Here is a 21,324-nt window from a genome sequence, read left to right on the forward strand (position 1 = left end):
ACCCCGAGCTTTCTCAGGAAGAAGAGGGTATAGACAGGAGAAAGGGAGTGAAGAAAAAAAAAGCACCTTGGGTTTCTTCTCTAAAAGACAGCCTTTGGTGCTCTGACACATCAAGACACGCAGCTGTCAAAGGGAAGGGTTCAAACAGACTGTGTGCTAGCTGGGGTCTCTGCCTACAGTACAATGGCAGGGTGGGGGAGCACTGCACATGCTCTCTAGTGATGAGATTGTACGTTAAAGCTGTGCGTAATATGGGAGATGCAAGTCTCAAGACAACACAGGAATGACCAGCCACATAAAGCCAGACCTTATGGAGACTAGAATATATATCTAAATAACTGGGAAGACATTAAAAATCCATAGTACTTTCAGCAACTCATTATATGTTGCCCTGTATCCAGAAAATGCTGTTGAACTTCATTCTTGGATCCAACATTAACATGAAAGCTTCTCTCTCGGCCGTTTCCTCTTCTACTTGGTGTTCTACTTTTCTGTGCCAGTTGCTTATTGTTCAACTCTAACTTACAAATTCTTGAAATATTCTAATTAATCTTACTTCATCAGTATCATCCCTCTGAGGGAATGTTTTTTTGTCAGTCCACCTTAGGGCAGCTGGCCAACTCAGACCGGTTTTCCTAGGTCAAGTGCTACCCATCTTCTAAGTCCACTGTGGCAAGAAGGAAAGGTCACCCAGAGTAGCATTTTTACTATCCTATGGATAGTAGGATACTGTGTAACCTATCGGATTAAAACGGTATCATTTGCTCTGAGACTGACAATTGTCCAGATTGTCTTAAAAAGTAAATCCTCTGCCCTAAATTAATCTAAGAAATCAGAAGCCAAAGGAACTGGCATGTCAGCAGACCAGAGAAAAATGCGGTTTTCATAGTATAAGGAAGAGTGGAACCATCCAATTTAGAGCTCAGAGCTGGCACACTGTCATTCCACCCACACTCCATTAGTAAAAGCAAGTCACATAGCCAAGCTCAAAATCAATGGGTGGGAAAGTCCGGTATACCCACGAGGAAGCCACGGCAAGGAGGAGGCAGGAAGAAAGAATTACATGTAAATAAGATCTACATTTTTATTATTTATTCCAGGATAAAAAAAAAAAAGGTCATGAAAAAAGTTCAACAGGTCAGGGAAATACTAACAAAATATATGTGCCTCCCTCTCTCCCTGGAAAAACAAATTAAAGCACATTTAAACAGTGTTTTGTTTTTATTAAATATCCACAGTTACAAAAACAAAGAAAAAGACCTCTGGACTAGATAGCATCTACCTAACTGAATCATCAAAGGCACCATGATATTTCTGAATGATGAGTAAAAGGGGAAAAAATATCAAAAGATTTTGTTTGGAGAGTATTACTCTGTAGCCCTCTGAAGTCAAGCAGAGCCTGCTTCAGCGGCTCTGCAAGGAAGGGAAATGAATGCGTGGGAGGAAGAGCTGGGGCTTCTGCTGGATCTGAGGCAGGCAGCGGCCATCAGGAGATGCACCTGTAGCCATGAAGGGGCATTCATTCAAACAAGACGCACAGCTGCCTGGTGCACACGGTTCCAGACATCCTTAGCAGAGAGCACTCAATCCCACACAAGCAGCCTTAGGGGCCATCGGCCAAATGGAGCCACAACCACCACCCTCCCACCTGCCGTCCAGATTCTTTTTTTTCCCCAAAGCTATCTATGTCTGTTCCTAGGATACAAGGGCTTTTTAAAAACCATGATGTTTTTCACAAGAGCAACCGCTGCCTGTTGCAAGTTTTCATCTAGTTAAAAAGCTGGGACCTTGGAAGAGCAAATGTGTGAAGCACTGATAGGGCTACATGGAATTTTTTTAAATGGATAGTCATTGGATGGATAATGGCAGGCAGCTGCAAAAAAAGTAATTCTTTAACACACATTTATATGTGTGATTGAATATATATGCCTATCTATGCATATACATACACGTACATATACATCCTTACATACACATACACATTTCCTGGTTTAATGTTTTCCTGCCAGGAGTACTCCAATATAACCATACTGCAATTACCTCTTAGGGAAGAAGGGTTTCCCTCCCATTCCAGCCATGTGTGAACTTGCACAGGAACACAGAAGGTGGGCAGCTGGGTTTCAGTAAGGATACATTTCAATGTCACAAGGGGGTAATACTAAGTAAATATCAAAAAATCATGCAGAACTAAAATTGTAGAAAATTACAACACAAACTCTAAAGTCATAAAATGTTAAGGGAGGAAGGGAGGTCTCTACCTCAGAGTGAGGAAGGCAGACTCACCGCAAGACAGTCATTATCAACACTAAGAGGAGCCCTCCTCCTTCAGGGGACTACCCTGAGCTGATACAAACTCTACTTCAATTCCCTTCAGAATATTTCATTAGCAATATTTTTGTGTGTGTGGAATCAAAACTACCATTTTTTTGTGATATTTATGTTGAATTTATGTTGAATAAATGCATGTTGAATCATAACTATCACTTCAACTCTAACCATGATGATTCCCTGGAAACTATTTTCTTATTCAGAAATAAAATCAAAATAAAGCCCTCAGTTTCTGGCAGAGAAATCCACAGACTGAGGAGGCAGCAACTTTTCTTTTTCAAACAGGAGGTTTCCTCCTCCCAAAATGCTGCTTTGTACTTTCCAGGCACCCTGTAAATTCATTCGTGGTATTTTCCCCCACCAATATCACAGTTTGATCACAGAATATTCCGGAACCACGCTATTTCTCAATATCTTAAACTTGGTCTCAACACCCAGAAATATCCTTGGATTACTTTATTTATTATGAAATCTTGGGCCCTTGGGATTGAAACCTCCTTCTCTGGCACGAAAGGCTGCCCATTGGAGAATTGAGATTACATAACCCTTCACTCTAGGTTTTCCTCCACTGTTGTTTTTAATATTGCTGGATAAGCTTCTTGGAAGTGTTTATGATCAGTCTACGTCTGCCATTTCCCAGCGATCGTCCACTGTGTGTAAGCAATCAAGAGGCAAAGAGAACTGTCATGTTCACCTACTTTCCTGGACTGGGATGTGATCAAACAACCCCTGGATAAAATACACCCCTTTCCCTCACCACCCTCAACTGAGGCACAGCAGCCATGGCAAGACTACACATAGAACCTTCTCTTCAGCAGGTAATACCCTGCCTTTCAATGGAATATAGATTCTTAAGGGCATGAGCTCAGAGAAACCCTGGTCCTTCACCAACATTCACAGGAACATTTTCTTGAGCATCAGTTTGTACCAAGTAATGCTGTTGCTTTGCCATCTAGGCTTATAAGCCAACAAGCACTTTGCCAGGAACTACTGAAGAACAGGTGATTTTCTTCCAGCCATCTATATAGTGCTAACATCCATGCTGACATAATGGCTAGAAACTGGATCAAGGGTCCTTATTCCCACACTAAGTGGTGGGACCAAACAGACCAATCAGTAATTTGATTTCACGAGGAAAAAAGCATAGAGCTTTACCGAAATTCCTTCTATAAAGCAGTCTTTTTTTTTTTTTTCACGCCTGGTATTTTAAATGCTAAATTGTTAGTTTCCAACAGCTTCTTATAAGATCTAGTTCCTGCAAAAATCTTACCCTTACCTTTTAGCCTCTCTTTCTCTCACATCTTACATCCAATTCATGAACAAATCTTACTGGTTCTACTGTTAGCATATGTCTGGAATGCATCCCCTTCTTACCACCTCATCTACCACTATCCTAGTCTAAAAATACCATGACTGTCTCTCATTTGAATCCAATTCAGTAGTCTCCCGATTGGTCTCCATGCTTCTTGCCTTGCCTCGTCTCCACAGAGCTCCAGAATGATCCTTTTAAAAGCGAGGACATATCCTTCCTCTGCTCAAAACTCTCCCATGGCTCCCATATCATTCAGAATAAAAGCCAGGATCCTTCACCAGTAATAAATCATGTGGATATCATATTATCACCTGATAGGAAGTGATGACAAGGACACCCCACCTCTGTGGTTTTCTTCCCCAAACTTATGACCCTAGGCTAAAGATGAAGAAAGTATCAGAGAAATCCATATTGGAGGACAATCTACAAAATACCTCATCAGTAATCGTTAAAATGGTAAAAACGAGGAAGGATTGAGAAATTGTCACAGAGTAGAAGACACTAAAAATACATGTCTACATGCATTGTGGGTTACTGGATGGCATCTTGGAACAGAAAAAAAATACATCACTGGGAAGACTGGTAACATCTGAATAAAGTCTAGAGTTTAATGAAAAAAAAAAAAAAGATCTAGTTCCTGGCTGGTCCCACTTTCACTGCCACCTTGTACCAATTGGATCAGTTACGGGGCCAATCCCAAAGACATTCATTTGCACCTGACCAAACCAAAGGTGGTCTCCGTGCAGGGAAGGCCATCAGTGCTGCAGAATTCTCCTTCCCCTGAAATGCACACTCTGCCCTTGTGCAGAGCTTTGATCCAGAGGGGCTCCCATCAATCAGTAACTTCTGTTTCTTTTTTCTCTTCAAACTCCTATCCTAAAGTGAGGCCCAGGTGGTTCTCAGGACCAGACTCTTCCTCATGTGTATTTTCTAACTGTTCCTGCTCTGAAGATCTCCCTATCACAATTTATCCCATGCAGTAATATCTGGCTCCGATTTCCTTATCTCTACTGATTACATCTACATTTGTCTTTCTCCAATGGCCAGTCCAGGGTTTCTCTTGTCTTTTTTGTGAAGGGCCAATAGGTGGAAGATGAATCTGGCCTTTCTCCCTCAAACCACCTTCTATCCCATTTTGGGTGCTCTGAACTATACCACAGACCCTCTCTCCCTGGGATAACTCAAACTGGCACTGGGCATCCAGAGCCTTCAAGCAGTGCTCTTGTCTACCTCCTTAAAGTGGCTGGGATAAGCAAAAGAACTGTCCCAGCCAAATACCACCTGCCTCCTAACCTTCAGATTTGTTTTGTCAAAGAAAAAAAAAAAAACCTTGTCAGCTCTGAGTCTTTGCAGAAGCACTGCCTTCTCACAGTGAGGACAACCAGGAAACACAGTTTTCCTGGTAACCTCTTTGTTGTACCAGTCTGCAGTCATACACGATCTTCACTCCAAACATAGGAACAGACTTTCTCAAGGGGGATCACGTAACTCTCAAACCCTGAGATGCCAGAACTGGAATGCAGGGGCTCAGACAGCAAGGATGCTGCTCTGAGAAAACAGAGTCTTTGCCTCCCCCTCTGAGGGCTGAGACCTGAGTGGCTGCTGTATCTTCAAGTGGGGGAGCCAGGAATTCCAGGTTGCCTGTGACCAACTGCTGGGCAGCTGCTGAGCTGGCTGGTCTATAGCAAGGACTCCAAGGAGCAGACAGAGACTACAGGATCCAGGGCTAAGGTGGCCCCAACACATGCAGGATTACATTTTCTGCTGTCAGAAGGGGCCCAAGAGGGGCTGTGTACCTGCTTCCTGCACCACAGTGGCTGCTTAGTCAAGCAGCAAGGCTATGTTTAACACTGAAAATAGTGGGCTTGTCCGAACTTCTTTTATAAGTGTCTGAGAAGCCAATAATCAATCTCTCCCCCATATTCCGGCACATCAGAGGATAACTGGCAATTCTTTTAAGAGTCTGACGTGTATCTGCTTTTCAAACTTTAAGAAGGTAGTATGTAAACTAAGACATGTGTCTATCCTGAAATTTCAATGAAAAATTTAAGTGAAGTTAAAATGAAGTTAAAGATAATTTGAATTAAATTAAACTAAAACTTTAGGTGACTAAAATGTAAATAGCCTGTTTAAAAGCTAAGTCCGGAGATCCCTGGGTGGCTCAGCAGTTTAGCGCCTGCCTTCGGCCCAGGGCATGATCCTGGAATCTCGGGATTGAGTCCCAGTTGGGCTCCCTGCATGGAGCCTGCTTGTCCCTCTGCCTGTGTCTCTGCCTCTCTGCCTTTCTCTCTCTCTCTCTCGAATAAATAAATAAAATCTTTAAAAAATCAAGTAAAATAAAAGCTAAGTCCATCTTAATAGGAAAACAACTGGAACTGGCAATGGAAAATTTGATTTAGAGGAAGTTTAAATTTCTAAATATTTCCAAATACTAAAATATAATAGGAAAGGAGACTAAGCAGCTGCACATTTAAACCAGAGATTGCCCAGTCTCTTAGCTCATAGGACTCTTTGCATAACCTGCAAACCATTTCATTTACATGAATATTTCTGCTCCTCCTAAATATCTCCTTTTCAAGTAAGTCTACCACATTTCTTAGTAAGCTCTCCTACTTACAATGTCCTTCCACCACAGACTATAATAAAAATATTCTCTGCTTCTAACATTATCAAGCATCCCATAGTGTTTTTACTACAACAGCAGATAGTCTGGTGTGGATATTCATTACCTTCAAGGTCTTTTTTCAAGGGAGTTACACCAAACTAATCTCTTTTTGCATGAATTATTTGGGTTTGCTCCTGAGCACAAACTATACCAATAGTCAAGACTGTTTTCATAAGATGGTCTTTCAAATGTTATCAAGTCATTTTAACTTTTCTTCCTCTGGGTTGTAAACACAAGAGAATTTGGTTTACATATTCCATTTTTTCCTAAAAGTCACCAAGGAAAATACTGGATAAAGCAGATCCCTCAGTTCATACCATCCATCTTTAGAGAGAGCCCAAAGAGCTGCATTCCTGGGAGTTCATGCTAAGTATTTTATAACTACCTATATGGTGAGAAAAAAAAAAACTTATAAGTACTTTAATTTTTGTTTAACATAACATGGTTTTTAATATATTCACAGGTCGTACAACCACCATAACCATCTATTTCCACAATACTTATCAACCCAAAAGAAACTCCTTAACTATAAACAATCACTCCCCATCCCCCCCCCCATTCCTCAACCCCTAGCAATCGCTAATATACTTTATGTCTGTATAGATTTGCCTATTCTGGACATTTCGTATAACGGAATTATATGTGACCTGAATCCTTTTGTGTCTGGATTCCTTCACTCCACATGCTTACAAGGTTCATTCACATTGTGGCATGTATCAGTAGTCCATTCCTTCTTTATGGCTGAACAAGGCATTGTAAGACACACCACATTTTGTTTATACATTCATCAGATGATAGACATTTTGGTTGTTCTCACTTTTTGGTTGTTATGAATAATGCTGCTATGAACATTTGTATACAAGTTTTTGTGTGAACATATGTTTTCAATTCTCTTGGGTCTATACCTAGAAGTGGAAACACTTCTAGGGTCATATAGCAACTATGTTTAACTTTTGGAGAACTTCGGGTGATAGCTTAATGTGATTCAGTCTAGCCAGATGACAGTTACCGGTTCATCCAAGGAAAATGTTATTTCTGTCAATATTAAAAGGCTTTCTTTAAACAACCAGGAGTAACATCCATTATTTTCCCAATTGCTGTGTGGCCTGTCACTCTAACATTAAAGGAAACTAGACTTATTGGATAAGAGTGGTCTCCTGGTAGTTCATACTTTTCCAGCTGCCTTCCAACTAGTGGAGATTTATCGGAGAACATTATGGTGTGGAGTTGCCAGGGCAGTGACAATAAAGGACAGTTGGTTATAGACAGGGCCTCCTAGACAGCTTTTGATTCAAGGCTATGACCTAGGTACCTACAGATACAAAGTCTAGATGTTTTTTGTACACTGAGAGACTGAGCCACTAAATCAGCACCTGGCAAACTTTACAGACCATGAGACTAATCTAGCCAGCTACTCGATTTTTTTTTTTTTTACAACCTGCCAGCTAAGAATGATTTTCACATTTTTAAATGGTCATATTTTTAAAGGTTATGTAAGAACCTATATGTAATGTCCTCAATTATGTATCTTGGCTCACCAAGCCTGAGGTATTTACTATCAGATCCTTTAAGAGAAAGTTTACAGAACCCTGCTGTAGCTGACACTCATGTAAATTAAATTCTCTTAAGACCAATGAATAAAGCGTAGCACCATTATTAATTTGTCACCAGAGATATCCAGTAAGCAGCGAATGCCCAACACAGGATGTCAAGTGACCTGGGAAGTGACTCAGGAGGGTAAAGCACAGAACCCAAATAGGAAAGGCAGTATGTATACAGTGGTTAAGGATGGCACATTATTAGGTCATCAAAACTCGGAAATTCTAACAAAATGTTCATTCTTCACAGCAGAGTACATCTCCCTAGCAGCTTGATAGTTTGGTTCTCCCTATCTACTTTGTTTTATCTAGAGAGTGCTAGACATATTAACACACTTGGCTTTACTGAACCCATCACTCCCCGTGCCCTCCCCCTCACTCCCCTACCATCACCCTTTTCCTGCTTATTCTCTTGTCCCACTGGGTGTCAAGAGCAAATCCTTATTCACTTGGGTTTGTCAGGGCTATGGCCTCCTCTATTATCCTGTGATTAATTTACACAATGCTTAGAGCTCTAGTTAAACATCATCATTGCTACTTGCATACTATTAAACCTACATTCATTTTGACAGACCACCTTTTTTAATCCCAATTAAACAGGGAAAACACCACTTGCATTTTGCCAATCTCAGCGTTTGCTCCAGTCCCAAAACTTCCCAAAAGTAACAGCAGTGGCCTGTTACGAGGTTCCTCAGTCTCTTGCCCAGATACATTATCTCTACCTGCTGGTCATATCTTCTGTTGTTCTCATGAGCTCAAATGATCTACTCCTAAAACTGGACCTTAAAATTCTTTGGCAAAATGAGAGATTCATCTGTTTACATTTGATCTCTTTTATAAAGATGAGATTAAAGACACTAAAAGCTCCTGCTTTTCCTCAGACTTCCCTTACTTTCTCTTTTCTGTTACATGTAAGGTTTTCTTGGGGGATCCTTTCACCTAATATGAAGCTGAATATGGGAAGACATTACTTTTAGGTTCTTAGTATTACTCATTCCTCCTTTCTAGTTTTAATCTTTCTATTGTTGTTCTTACTCAATTTTGCTATTTCCGTAACCTCATGGTCCTGCCAAATTACCTCTTTTTAAAACTTTCCCATTAGCCTTCCAGCTCTCAAAAGAGTTTTGGTCTCAGTAAAAAATAGCCACATCTCCTTTCCTGGCCTTTCTATATGCCTATTTCAGTTAGTTCCTGGACTTTTTTTTTTTTTTTTTTTTGAAAAGCCACTAACTCCTGGGGAGTATGAGCAGAGAATCCCATCAATATGATTATGTGTTAGTCTGAATTACTCTCCTAGCTCCCAGCTATGGAAGAACTACTTTTAAACAGAATGGGTGGGAAATTGATGGACAATATAGATAAACTTATCTTCCTGTTTTTCTAAAATATAATTTCATCTTCCAGAAGACCCTTGGACAAAGGTCTGAGAGTTTAAAATACACATAGTGGGACCAGTCATTCCAATAATGAATCATTGACAGATCAAAACCAGTCTCATCCCTAGTCTTAATACCAGCGATTCTCAGACCACCTTTTCCTGATACTTCCATGTAGTTCAAAATTCTCTTCTCTTTGAGCTTTCAAAAACTCTCCTCCCATTACATTCTAATTCTGGAAGGCTTCTAAGAAATTTCTATCTATATAAAAATCCAAAGAAATAAATAAGTACCTCTTTGGAGTTACTTTTTTAAATTAAGATTAGAAAAATACTACACACTCTGGGATATTCACACAGAACAGGTTATGAAGCACTTAACCCAAAGGATCTTTAAACACAAGACTAACACTTGTATTGTTTTACAAATGCCTTGGAAGTGTCTTGCCTAAAGGACCAGGAGATGCTCTATAGGATTTCTCCATTCTTCCCTCTTGAAAATCCTCAGGACTTGCTGTCCTCATCAGCCCTACCAACCTCACCAAATTACTGCTCTGGGGTTCCTGCCTCAGGTCACCGAGCATAATTTTCTCAAAAGATGAAAAATGCAAACCTTATATTAGATAGTCTTTTTGTTAAGTGACCAATTCTAAGGGAAGAGTCAATCACTCTAGGATGGTGACCAACTCAGGAGGTGCACGTGGGCCCAGGGAACCAAACCCATACATATACAGACTTCTGAAGGGCCACATGGTTGTAAAACCTCTAGCTCAGCTATGTGCACTCCTTTTGGTGGTGAAAGATAGTCCTTTTCAACCTAACAACTGGCATCCTCTTTCATTACTTGTGGCGCAGGCAATCAGTCAACGTGAGACAGAGCAGGAAGCTGCTGGAATGGGCGCATGTGTCTAGCTCTCGGCTCTGAATGGTCTGCGCCTCACTCCAGAACGTTTCCTCCAGATGCTGCCAGCAGACACTCTGTAATACCTAAACCACAAATCATCACATTCCCCACCCTTTGAGCCAGGGCTTGTCCTTGAGCTTCCCACATACTGAGATATTAACCAAGCTGGCCACTGATACAATAGCTCCTTACAAATTCAGAGTAAAACCTGCCACGCCATCTGCTCGATATACTAAAAAGTGGACCTCCTACCATAAAAACAACCACTGTAGGTGAACCTCAGAGAGTAATGCAGGACATTTCAGGCATTTCACAAGTCATGAATCCTGGCTAGCTTACTAAAGAAAATATTTTATCAATGTAAACATGTCAGGCATACAACTTATCTAAAATGAGAACAAGTATCTCTCAGAAATGGAGCCATCTTGGAGAAACAGAATTACAGGCAGCCCACTTCACAGTCTTTGCCAACATCCAAGGAAACTGCTTTCCTCAAAATAAAGAAACTGAATTGCTGTCTGGTTGTTTTGGGAACCAGGGTGGGTTTGTTGTGTTTCTGGGTTTTGTTTTGTTTTTTTAAACAACTCTTAAGTTTTATCTGCTATGACACATTAAAGACATCTAAACCAAACAAAGTGTTTCCAAACTGTAATACTGTAACTTAGAAAAATCATTGACTGGACTATACTCACACTGAAAAGGTGCCGTAACTTGACCCTGCCCGTATCTCAAAGGGAACGAACCTTCAGTGGACTGCTCTCCTGATATCACCTTCTGGGCTGCAAAGTACTTGGGCTTCAGTACATATTCCTGGGTCTGGCCATGATGAATCATCACATTCTGTGAGGAAAGGGGTGTCACTCTGGGAAGAAACAAAGTGGGGATAGGGATATTAATTACAGATTTTTTTAAAACTAAGAAGGGAAAAATAAATTAAACTTAGAAAGGAAATAGACTCCACACAAGGCTCAATTTTTCCTTCAAATACTGTAGTTACCCATTTATAACACAAGGGACTAACTGCTTACACTTAGAAACCTTAATATATGGGCACTGGGTGGTTCAGTTGGTGAAGTATCTGACTCTTGGTTTTGACTCAAGTCGGGATCCAGGGCAGTGAGATGGAACCCCACATTGGGCTCCACACTCAGCACAGAGTTGGCCTGTCTCCCTCTCCCCACACTGGCATGTGCTCTCTATTTACAAGTAAATAAATCAAGAAAGAGAGAGAGAGAGAGAAAGTGAGAAAGAGAAAAAGAGAGAAAGAAAGAAAGACCTTAACATCAAAGGGACTCTGCCTATCTAATCAAGAAGTGTAGGCTAAAGAGGCCACCACTAGTGGATTCTATCAGGGGATTCAGAGCACAGTTACCATAGCCCATATGCAGAACACAAGACATTTATATGTAATAAAGACATATGTGAGCAGGTACATATATTTAAAAAGTGCATTTTATATATGCTGATAAGTAGGCAGTATTGGAAATGCAAAGAGGGGAAAAGGAAGAAGAAAAACAGAAAGGAGATTATGCAAGAGATCCCCAGCTTGATCAGTTATGCAAAATTAACTGTCAACAATCAGAGCCTGAACAGTAAACAGTGGGACATCCCTAATGATAGAAAGCTCAAAAATTGGAAAAAAAGAATTCTTAATTACCTTTTGAAACATAATTATGATAAGGAAGAAACATATTCAACTTTTTCTAGTTCACATTTAAATATTTTATGCTGTATCTCATAACAATTAAAACTATTATGGTTAAATGTTTTATAATTACTAGCTCCTAAGAATAATAACAATGGTAATAATAACTAATCACAATCTCATTTCTTCAATACCACAAGTCAAGACCTCTGGGGACTCCTGAACACAATTACTCTGTATTCACCCTCTGGTCCAACCGTTTTCTAGGACAGTTCTCTTTTGTTGCATGTAATGGAAACTATTCTCTTTTTAAGTAATTTTTTAAATTTTAATTCTAGTATGGTTAACATATAGTGTTACATTAGTTCTGATATTTTATCCAAACAATACAAAAACACTAATTCAAAGGGATACATGCACTCCTATATTTATAGCAGCATTATTTACAATAGCCAAGATATGGAAACTGCCCAAGTGTCCATCAATAGATGAACAGATAAAGAACATGTGGTAATATATACACAATGGAATATTATTCAGCATGTAAACTTTAAAATAATAAGCCTTTGCCCAGATTTAATAATTCCCTGGGGAACAGAACTAACATCATTAGCTAAGCAAGACTAATAAATAAACAATGTGAAGAAGATAGACCAACTAATTCCAGAAAATGCTTAATTGCTACTAAAACTGCTGGGACAGAGTTTTTTTTTTTTTAAGATTTTATTTATTCATTCATGAGAGACAGAGAGAGAGAGAGGCAGAGAAACAGGCAGAGGGAGAAGCAGGCTCCATGCAGGGAGCCCAACGTGGGACTCAACCCTGGGACTCCAGGATCACGCCCTGGGCCGAAGGCAGGCGCTAAACCACTAAGCCACCCAGGGACCCCTGGGACAGAATATTTTAGCAGCAAACTGAGCCTATGGAAGGAGAGACCTCTCCAGAGTAACCCTGAATTTTACCGACCGTGGCATAATTAAAGGCATCTAAACCAATCAAAATATTCCCAAACTATGATACTTTAACATAGGAAATAGATGACTGGGATATAATCACACTGATAAGTAGTCCAAAGCCCCAAAGATTCTCCCAAATGAGGGGCTCTAAAAAAGAAGAAATGACACTATGACAGGTGAGTATGAAAGATCAATTGCCAAGCCACAAAAACCACCACCACATAGTGTCTCATCAAAAGCAGTAACAGTCCTGAATAAAGGCAGTCTACCCAACTGATCCTAACTGGAGTTGATGGATAAGCTCTTCTGTGGGACAAGGCATCCGTGAGAAATGAAGGAAGAGGCCAGGATGAAGAGTACCTCCCCCTTAGCCAGTCAGTGATCTCGATCCACCACTTTACAGCTTAGAGTTGCAGGAAAACCTAGGAAAATCCACCCTGGGCCTGACTTTTCCCAGACACAATTCTATGGAAGGGCACTCCCTCTATCATTAGACTAATAACTTAAATTACTAAAAGCCTAAGTAAGGCTTAATGTTGTAAACACTTTTGTTTTGATGATGTAAGTGTTGGTTTGAACTTTAAGTATGTTTGGTTGGGATTGAGTAGAAAGTGTAACAGCTGGACACATCTGGTGGTGAATGATAAGAACCACAAGTCTACTCCATCAGCCTCGTGAAAACAGGAAGCTCTTCTTCCCATCTCCAGAGCAACTCACTCCCCAACTATGCTGTCATCCTGTCACTATGCTGTTGGCACCTGCTGGTAGAAGTATTCCTGTTCAGAAAGGAACACCATTCCAGCTCTGATCACTGCCAGGTAGGATGGGCTCAGGGCTGGGGGGAGAGAGAAGGTCCTACCTCCTACTTGAGATCCTCCCTACTCTCCCCTCTGAATCAAGGAAGTGAGAGGCACCAAGAAATGAGCTGAAAGCTAATATATGGGCTCTTTTTCCCTACACCTAACTGGAAAGTAATGAATAAACAAATAAAATGAGCTTACCAGGTCTAGAACTTGAGTGACAACCCCAGCCATCGTGGACTTAAGGAAATGAGCAGTGAGTAAATGCCAGCACAATGATACTTAAGTCTGACTACAGTAGAAGCACTTTCCAAGTCACAAACACAGTGCAGACATGGAGCTACACCTGGACTGCACTTCTTCTTTTCCACCACCTTTCCTCTTCCCCAGTGCAAGCATATAAATGCACAGGAACAGACTGAAGCCACTCTGAGTGACAGCCCCACAGATTAGGAAGCAAAGCCATGAATGGTGGCAGCACATGGGACAGATGGTGGAAACTGAACAGTTTCTCATTTCACAAATACATGATTTGGATCCTCTTCACTCTTCCTCCCTTTATGGTGGGTTTCCACTCTTCCCTCTAATTTCATCGTTCTGTTATTTCCACTCAGGACAACCTCTCAGTCTCACAAATATAAATCCTCTTTAACTCTTCTTTCTCTTTTACCCAAATATTTCAGGAATAATCTCTCTCCTTTCATTTCAACTGGGGTTTTCTCCATTCTTCCCTCCTCCTGGGTGGTGGGAATGTAATTTAATTATCACTAGTGAACATCAGATTTGTCAGAGCATTAGTTTTTTTTGAGAGAACTAAAATACTAGGGAAAATTAAGCTAAGAATGAAAACTGTAGGACCTCTGGTTCAAAATGATTTTTTTTAGGTACCTATATATCTCAGTTTCCTCCAAAGATGTCCTTAAAATTATAAAAAATAAAAGAAGATTTAAATCCAGAGTTGACATGTGGCTGTTACACAACAGTATAGCCACACTAGTCATTACAAGATGGGAAATATTCTGTTCTGATAAACAGCTGTTATCCCAAAGCCCTTAGTGGCCCCGCCTCCCTCTACTGGGCCTCCCAAGACACACATCCCTTCAATCCTATAAATAAGGAGTTGACATGTGGCAGAGCTGGATCTCTGGATCTCTGAATCTCTGTTCAGCATCCCTTCTGATTAGTCAATACCTGTGCCACACAGGGTAATAAATATGGTTCATTTTGGCCATTAATAAACACACAAGAGAGATTTCAACAAATCTGTAAGACTCAAAGTAGATTGAGAAATGCTGACTGTTGTAGCAGCATGGAGGAAGCCATGGCCTGAGAAATATTTTAACTTCTTCTAGGTACACCTGCAGTAAGAAGTCCATCATGCTTGGGAGACTCAATACATGTGTACATATGGGGTCTGTGTTTTCATATAACTCAAACAAGTTTTATACAACAATATTTACCCTTACCATGCGGAGGGCATTTTGATGTTTTGTCCTCTCATCTATTTTTTAAGTGACAGTCTTGAACCACTACATTGATTTCATGACTTCATGACTCCCTAATGGGTTGCAACCAGTAGGCTTAAGGGCACTGGTCAAGAATCATTCTGTGAGGGCACAGGCACAAAGGAAGCAATCTTCTTGGGGAAACACAGAGGCATTTTGGACCTTAAACCAAGTAAAGCAAAGGGTGATGAAAAGTAGGGCTAAACACTGGTGTCTTAACTAAAAAAAATCTATCTATAAAGGCAGCTATCCTCCCCAACTCTAACATACAGAGCATCCATAAGTCAGACTTCTATCCTTCTCAGGGGAAAAAAAAAAAACTAGTATTCTTCCCTAAAAGAATAGAACTGTATTGTATAAGTTTTAAAAACTTACTGCTCCCCACTCCCAGAATAAGGCCTTCTCATTCTGGATTCTGGGTTCCCCTAGATCAAAGACTGCTCTCCCATTTTTCCCCTAAAAAGAAGCTTGCCAGGAAATCAGGAAGACCGCAAGCTCCAAGAGAGTAATGCCAGGGGGAAAAGGAGTCATGAAAATGAAAAATATGATTGCGATTTTGAAGACACTTGACTATATAGTATAAATACAACTGTTAGAAAGAAAAATGGGAGAATACATTCAAATTTGAGCTAAGAACACTTCTTCAAGAAGCATGCATGAGAGTGAAGGACACATAAAGAAAGAAAGTCAAGCATTGAGTGGTACATCCATGAACAAAATATTACAAATGCTGTAATGATCAGAAACAACCAGGTTACCAACTTTGGTGATATCAATGTACAAAATTAGTGAGAGAAGTTGGGAAATTTCTTTTTTTTTTTTTAAGATTTTATTTATTTAGTCATGAGAGACTCAGAGAAAGAAAGACATAGGCAGAGGGAGAAGCAGGCTCTCTACGGGGAGCCTGATGTGGAACTTGATCCCAGGACCCTGGGATCATGACCTGAGCCAAAGGCAGACACTCAACCACTGAGCCACCCAGGTGCCCTGAAGTTTGGAAAATTCTTGGAGAAGAAAAGGAAGGAAGACTGGGAGAGCCACCACCTTCACTTTATAAAATGCAAAGTCATTAGATACTAGTCATGACCTTGATAGATGACATTGACTTAAGAAGAAACAGAAGCATAAATGTGCTGTTGGGGTGTACACAAGCTATGAAAATGAAATAATGATTGTGAGAGAAAGGGTGGGAAGTAAGAGGGAAAGCAAATAAGTTAAATCTTCACCTTCTATGGCAAGAAGTGTTTAGAGACATCTAAAAGGAATACATGGGGATCCCTGGGTGGCGCAGCGGTTTGGCACCTGCCTTTGGCCCAGGGTGCGATCCTGGAGACCCGGGATCGAATCCCACATCAGGCTCCTGGTGCATGGAGCCTGCTTCTCCCTCCGCCTGTGTCTCTGCCTCTCTCTCTCTGTGACTATCATAAATAAATTTTAAAAAATTAAAAAAATTAAAAAAATAAATAAATAAAAAGGAATACATGAAGAAATGGCTGGATGGAACTTACTATCAGAAGGACCAATATGACTTGAGGATTAAATGCTAGATGGCTGGGGACTAATAGAAAAGGACTCAAGTGATAATGAAGGTTTTAAGCCTGGTTAACTGGACAGGTACTTTTGTTCAAGGTCACGGGAAAAATAAAGAGCAAAGAAACATGCTGAGTTACGGCAGTCGGAAGAAAGGGTCAGTCTGCAAGGACGGTAATTATGTTAGAGACAGAACATGGAGCAAGTCTCTAAGGGCCCATTAGGGAAAGCCTCCAAGATGAAGAAAAGTGATGTTCTAAGTGGAGCCAATTTCTTCAAAGGCAAAAATGTTTCAGAAAAAAAGAACACAGAACTACATGATCTGGAGGATATTCACACTTAAGGGTAGGGACATAAAGAGAAAATGGGGGGAAAATTTGGAGAAAAACAAGAATAATGCAGATCTAGAAAGGACAAATGGAAGAATGTTTCCAGGGAAACTTTCTAGGACAAATGGGTGGCTCAGTGGTTGGGTGTCTGCCTTTGGCTCAGGTTGCGATCCTGGAGTCCTAGGATTGAGTCCCACATTGGGCTCCCCACAGAGAGCCTGCTTCTCCCTCTGCCTGTGTCTCTGCCTCTCTCCGTGTGTCTCTCTCATAAATAAATAAAACCTTTATTGAAAAAAAAAAAAAAGAAGAAGGTTTCTAGGAGGAAAAGAGAGAGAACCACCTGCCAATTGCAGCACAAGAAGCAGGGAAAGAGATTCAGGAAGGCCATGCCTGGGTTAGGGAGGCCACTGGCACCATCCACAGCATGGTTTCAGTAGTGAGAGGAGTGTGGCTGCAGCAGGCAATACACTTGATAGGTGACACGCTGCGACACAAGGACAAGACAGACGAGGAAACATGGGCCAGAGCTGAGGGGTATGGCTGGCCATCTGGAGACCCGCATCTGTAGACACCTCTGTATCTTTGGAAGCGGAGGGGAAACAATCGCATACAACTTCTTTCCTTAAAAGAAAGGATTAGTCACACACTGTTTACACTGCTGCCTTCCTAGTGGCAATTTTTGGCACACGTATGGACTAAACTTTTCCACATTTCTACTAGATTCATTATTTGACCTGTGGAACGGGTGGGAGGATCTGGCAAAACACAAGCCCCTTTCCACTTAAGAAAAGAGCTCTGGACCTCACAGAAGGAAACCCCCATCAGGCCATAAAATGTTTCCCACAGAAGGCCAGTCTAAAGCAATCCAAACCTTTCCCCTATGGTTAGAGCCCTCAGGTTCATAATCCAGATGAAGAAAAACCAGAAGAGGAAGAAAACAGAACGACAGAAGGAAGCCACCAAGGGTCACCCCCCGGCTTTCAGGGCCAGTTTGTCCTTACAAAATTCGAGGGATCAGATGTGCCTTGCATGGGTTCCACGTTGTTCAAAAGCACGGGCACACGCCCCTCGAGGAAACGGCAGTGCGCCCAAGTACATGAGATGTCAGCTGCAGTGTGATGGGGGAAACAGAGTTCTTGAGGATGACACGCACAGAGGGGAAGGACCAAGGAAAAACACACGGCAAAGAGGTCCCCAGGCAGCGTAACACACGTGGAAAGGGAGACTACCTTCTGTGATGACCCCATTCACACAGAATGATCCCTCAGACCAAAAAAAAGATTAAGAGGTAAAAGGCTGCTGATGAGGAGATCAAAGGGTAGCACAGACTGCCAGTAACCGGATAAGGAGAGCTGGAGGGAGCCAGAACACACACAGTGAAAGTAAAGTGAAACAAGCAAACACAAAGTCTTGAGAACAGAAAGAAAGAAAAGAGACTATGAAAAATCTAAGTGTAGTGGATAGACCAGTAGAGGATTGAGGAAATGAAAACGGGACGGTAGATATTGCAAGGGGAGAGGGAACGCATGGAGATTAAGTAAACTTTGGTGGTCATTGTTAATAAATAGGGAAAATACAACCAAGTAGTTCGTGAACCAATTTTCATTTGTAAGTGGTTCTTTCCTGGGAGTGATTTTGCCCCCCAGAGGGGCTACTGAGTGTCCTATATTGTACAGGGCAGTCCTCCACAAGAATGAATTATTTGGCCCCAAATGTCAACAGTTCCAAAGATGAAAGACCCTGTTCTCAACATGTGCTATTATCACCAAATGATTTTAATAAACATACGTAAAGAGCAAATGGCCTGTGACTAGGGACATAGCCCTGTACTCAAGTTGCCTGGGTGGCAACCTGCAAGGGAAGCTAGCTATCACTGAAAATGTTATGGAATAGCAATTTTTTTAAAAAAGTCATTCACAGAAGCCCTTGTAGGAACAGTACAACATAGAGTTGGGAAGAACTTTTTGTTCAACTGCTTGGCATGGGAGAGTGCTATGAAGAGATGGTGGGCAAATAGTCGCCAAACTGCTTTCTAAGGTAGGCAAGTCCAATCTACCATACATGTTTAGTTATGCTAAGAAGGTCACCCACGTTTGGAGCTTGGTGCCAACTGCTGGGGTAACAAAGGTGAGTGCTGCATCTACAACTTCCCACATCTGCCCTTCCTTCAAATGATCTTCCAAATGATCCCTAAAGAAATGTCTGATCTAAGGCGTCTCACAATTGGCCCCCCAAGAGGGAACCTGTGTCTCCACACAGCCCTGGTTAGGCAATATTCTTCTCAAAATGACTGCTACATGAAAACATCCCAGGAATTCTCAACTCATCTCATCCCAAGTTCCTAGAGGAGGGGAAAATATAATCAATGGGTCATAATGAAGAGGAAACTTTAAAAAGCAGCAGGGAAAAGTCCTCCTCTTGGAAAGTTTAACAAAATAATCCCCAAAGTTCGGAAATAAAAAATGAAGTTGGCTGAAATTAGTGCTTGGAAAAAAATGTAAATGGTCTAAACAACTCCATTAAAAGTCAGGGGTTGTCAGAATGGTTAGCAAGCAAGACCCAACGACACGCTGCCTACAACAAACCCACTTTAACTATAAAGACAAACATGTTAAAAGCAAAAGAATGAGAAAAGAGTTCACATGTTCACATGAATCATAACCAAAGCTGGAATGGCTATGACTACTATGTTAATAACATGCAGAGTAGATTTCAGAGCAAAGAATATTACTAAGGATAAAAAGGATCATTTCATAAGGATAAAGGGTCAATTCATCAAGAGGACACAAGAATCCTAAACAGCTGTGCACTTGATAACAGAGCTTCAAAATATGTGAAGCAAAAACTGTTTTTTTTAAAAAAAGCCATGAGAAACATAATTTTGTTGTTTTAGTTCCTGTTTCAATATCCGTTTAAAAAATTAACAGAACAAGTACATGGAAAATCAGTAAGGATATAAAAGACTTAACACTATCAACCAACTTAAGCTAATTGACATTCATAGAACACCCCACCCAACAACAGCTTAACACATGTTTTTCAAGTACATACAGAGTATTTACCAAGATAGACCATAATTTGGGTATATAAAAAGTGTCAGTAATTTTTAAAGGATTTGAGTCATACAAACTATGTTCTCTGGCCATCATGAAATTAAATCAGAAATCAGTAACAGAAAGATCTCTGGAAAATCCTCTAAATATGTGTAAACTAATAAACCAAACCAGATTTGTGAACTTCAAAACAACCAAATGATTCACAGAACTAGAACAATCTAAAATTTGAATGGAAACATGAAAGATCCCAAATAACCAAAGCAATTTTGAAAAAGAAAAGCAAAGCTGGAGGCATCACAATTCCGGACTTCAAGTTAGGAAGTATAGAGTATATAAAACTTCAAGTTATATCACAAGCTGTAGTGATAAAGACAGTATGGTACTGGCACAAAAACAGACACACAGATCAACAGAACAGAATAGAAAGCCCAGAAATAAACCCACAACTGTATGGCCAAATACTCTTTGATAAAGAAGGAGAGAATATCCAATGGAAAAAAGACAGTCTCTTCAACAATGGTGTTAGGAAAACTGGAGAGCCACATGCAGAAGAATGAAACCAAAACCAGACCACTTTCTTACACCATACACAAAAATAAATTCAAAATGGATAAAAGACCTAAATGTGAGACAGGAAATCATCAAAATCCTAGAGGAGAACACAGGCTGTAACCTCTTTGACATTGGCCATAGCAACTTCTTATGAGATAGGTCTCCTGAGGCAAAGGAAATAAAAACAAAAATAAACAATTGGGACTTCATCAAAATAAAAAACTTCTGCACAGTGAAGGAAACAATCAACAAAACTAAAAGGCATCCTACAGAATGGGAGAAGATATCTGCAAATGACATATCTGATAAAAGCTAGTATCCCAAATAAAGAATTTATCAAACTCAACACCCAAAAACCAAATAATCTAGTTGAAAAATGGGCAGAAGACATGAATAGACATTTTTCAATGAAGATATACACATAGCCAGCAAAATGTGAAAAGATGCTCAACATCACTGATCATCAGGGAAATACAAATCAAAACTACAATGACAGATCACCTCATACCTGTCAGAATGGCCAAAATTAACAACACAAGAAACAACAGGTGCTGGCGAGGCTGTGGAGAAAGAAGAATCCTCTTACACTATTGGTGGCGATACAAACTGGTGCAGCCACGCTGGAAAACAGCATGGAAAAAAAAATTTTAATTAAAAAAAAAAAAAAACCAGCATGGAGGTTCCTCAAAAGTTAAAAATAGGACTACCCTAAGACCAGCAATTGCACTAGTAGGTATTTACCTAAGGAATACAAAAAGAGTAATTTTTG

The 21,324-nt window shown here is 40.5% G+C and overlaps 1 protein-coding gene across 17 annotated transcripts in view; it reads right to left on the reverse strand.

Annotated features, from left to right (window-relative positions):
- LTBP1 (latent transforming growth factor beta binding protein 1) overlaps positions 1 to 21,324 on the reverse strand; it is a 389,007-nt gene that overhangs the window by 240,232 nt on the left and 127,451 nt on the right. For 11 of the 17 annotated variants that reach the window (XM_072767335.1, XM_072767336.1, XM_072767328.1 and 8 more), the window contains exon 4: positions 10,875 to 11,044. In XM_072767335.1, coding sequence (XP_072623436.1) covers positions 10,875 to 11,044 — 170 coding nt within the window. The remainder of the gene's footprint in view (positions 1 to 10,874; positions 11,045 to 21,324) is intronic. The other 6 variants (XM_072767337.1, XM_072767325.1, XM_072767334.1 and 3 more) reach the window with 1 other exon arrangement.

The sequence above is a fragment of the Vulpes vulpes genome, chromosome 8 (assembly GCF_048418805.1).
Source record: "Vulpes vulpes isolate BD-2025 chromosome 8, VulVul3, whole genome shotgun sequence".
Taxonomy (NCBI): Eukaryota; Metazoa; Chordata; class Mammalia; order Carnivora; family Canidae; genus Vulpes; species Vulpes vulpes.